This window comes from Monoraphidium neglectum (genome assembly GCF_000611645.1).
Source record: "Monoraphidium neglectum strain SAG 48.87 unplaced genomic scaffold scaffold04588, whole genome shotgun sequence".
Taxonomy (NCBI): domain Eukaryota; kingdom Viridiplantae; phylum Chlorophyta; class Chlorophyceae; order Sphaeropleales; family Selenastraceae; genus Monoraphidium; species Monoraphidium neglectum.
Genome location: NW_014009041.1, coordinates 1 through 2,160, shown reverse-complemented (window position 1 = coordinate 2,160; position 2,160 = coordinate 1). Strand labels below are relative to the sequence as shown.

Genomic DNA, 2,160 nt, shown 5'->3' with positions numbered 1-2,160 from the left:
CCCCGCCGACACCAGCTGCGCCGCCCGCGCCTCCTCGGCAGACATCTCCCCCTCGACCGCCCCCTCCTCCTCGCCCTCCCCCTCCTCATCCCCATCCGCCGCCCCCTCGTCCGCCGCGCCGTCCTCTTTGGGCCCTGCCTCATCAACTTCCATAGCCTCCGCCTCGCCCCCTGCCTTCGCCCCCTCCTCGGCGCCGCCCGCCTCCGCCTTCCCCCCCTTCTCATCGGCAGCCGCCGCCGCCGCCTCCTCCTCTCCCTCCTCCGCCGCGGCGGCCTTCTTCGCGCCGCGCCGCGCGGGGGCCTTTTTGGGAGCTGCAGCCTTCTTCGCCGCTGCGGGCTTCTTCGCGGCGGGCGCCGCGCGGCCGCGGCGGCCCTTGGCCGGCGCCGCGGCCGCCTCGCTCTCCTCCTCTTTCCCCTCCTCCTCCTCCTTCCGGTCCTCCTCCACTTTCTCCTCGGCCGCCGCCTCGGCAGCAGCCTCCTCCTCCGCCGGCGCCGCCGCAGCTTCGGCCGCCGCGGCGGCCTCAGCCGGCGCCGCCTCCTCGCCGGCCGGCTCCGCCTCCCCCTCGGCCCCTGCGCCCTCCTCCTCATCAGCCGCGGGCTCCGCCTCTGCCTTTGCCGCCTTTCCCCTGCCCCGCCCCCTGGCCGGCGCCTTGGCCTTCGCCGGCGCCTTCGCCTTGGCCGGCGCGCGGGCGCGGGCGCGCTTGGCAGCCGGCGCCGCCTCCTCCTCCGCCTCCTCGCCCGCCGCCTCCTCGCCTTCCGCCTCGCCCTCCGCCTTAGCCGCCTCCTGCTGCTCCTCCTGCTTCTGCTCCTCTTCCTGTTGCTCCTCCTGCTGCTCCTGCTCCTCCTCCTGCTCCTGCTCCTCTTCCTTCTCCTCTGGAGCCTCCTTGGCGCCCGCGCGCTGGCGCTTGCGGCCGCCCGCAGCCTTGGGCTTCGCCGCCGCCTTTGGCTTGGCCGCGGCCGCCTTCTTCGCGGCAGGTGCCTTCTTGGCCGCTGCTGCCGCGGGCTTCTTGGCCGCCGCGGCTGCTGGCTTCGTGGCTGCCGCCGCCGCCGCCTTCTTGGCGGCTGCCGTTGGCTTCTTGGCGGCTGCCGTTGGCTTCTTGGCCGCCGGGGCCTCGGCCTCGGGCTCCGGCTCGGCGGCCGCGGCCCTCTTTGCCGGCCTCTTGGCCGCGGGCTTGTCGGCTGCGGCAGCCTTCTTGGCAGGCGCCTTGGCTGCCTGGCGGTGTGTGTGTGTGTGTGTGTGTGTGTTGTGTGTGTGTTTGTGTGTGTGTGTGTGTGCGTGTGCGAGCGCGCGTGCATACGCGTGCGACGAGTGTGCATTTGTGTGTGATGATGAGTGTGTATGCTGTATGCAGTGATAAGCGTTCAGCTGCACGTGTGTGTGCAAGCAGGCACACTCACACTCGCTTGCTTAGCCAGCCCAGGCGACGGCGACAGTCGGAAAACGCATGTGACGCGTGTCAGAGCGTGTTTGAACGCAGCAGCCGTGTCCCTCCGCACCGCGCCGCGCGGGAGCTGCACGCACAGCCACGCCGCCTGCCCGACGCATCGGGCCGGAGCCCGGCCGTGGCGGCCGCCGTTCAAACGACGGGGCGCGGGCGGGCGGTATGGGGCCCCAGCCCCCACTCTACCAAAGCAACACGACTGGCGCTCCCTCCCCTACCTTGGGCGCCGCTGCCTTCTTAGGCGTGGCCGCCTTTTTGGGCGTGGCGGCCTTCTTGGGTGCGGCCGCCTTCTTAGCGGCGGGCGCCTTCTTGGCGGCCGCCTGCGCGTGTGGGCAAGCCGGGCGCGAGGGCGGTTTCGACGTGTTTGGTGGGGACGGGCGCTCGACTAGTAAGGCTGGCTGGCAGCACGCGCGCTTGCGCGTGTGCACAGGCCGAGAGGGTGGCAAAGAGGGGCCGACGGCGTGCAGGTCTGAGCGTCCAGGGCGCGAACGGCTGAAAGAAGCCGAGCTGCAGGCGCCGGGCAGCGTAAGGGGCCGGCAGAGGGCGCGGCGCGGGCGGCTGAGAGGCGCGCAGCACGCACCTTCTCCGCAGGCGCCTCCTCGGCCTTCTCCTCCCCCTTCTTGCGGGCGGGGGCGCGCGGCTTGGGGGCCTTCTTGTCGGTGGCCGCCTCCTTAGGCTTGGCGGCCGCCTTGGGCTTGGCGGCTGCGGAGGGGGCGGGG

At 73.1% G+C, this 2,160-nt stretch overlaps 1 protein-coding gene across 1 annotated transcript in view; it reads right to left on the bottom strand.

Moving 5' to 3' along the window:
* Window positions 1-1,212, bottom strand: part of MNEG_14570 (hypothetical protein) — a gene marked incomplete at both ends in the record, with an annotated part of 1,940 nt that extends 728 nt beyond the window's left edge. The window contains one exon of the mRNA XM_014036958.1: window positions 13-1,212. Within this exon, the coding sequence (XP_013892412.1) occupies window positions 13-1,212 (1,200 nt within the window). The remainder of the gene's footprint in view (window positions 1-12) is intronic.
* Window positions 1,213-2,160: the final 948 nt, after the last annotated feature.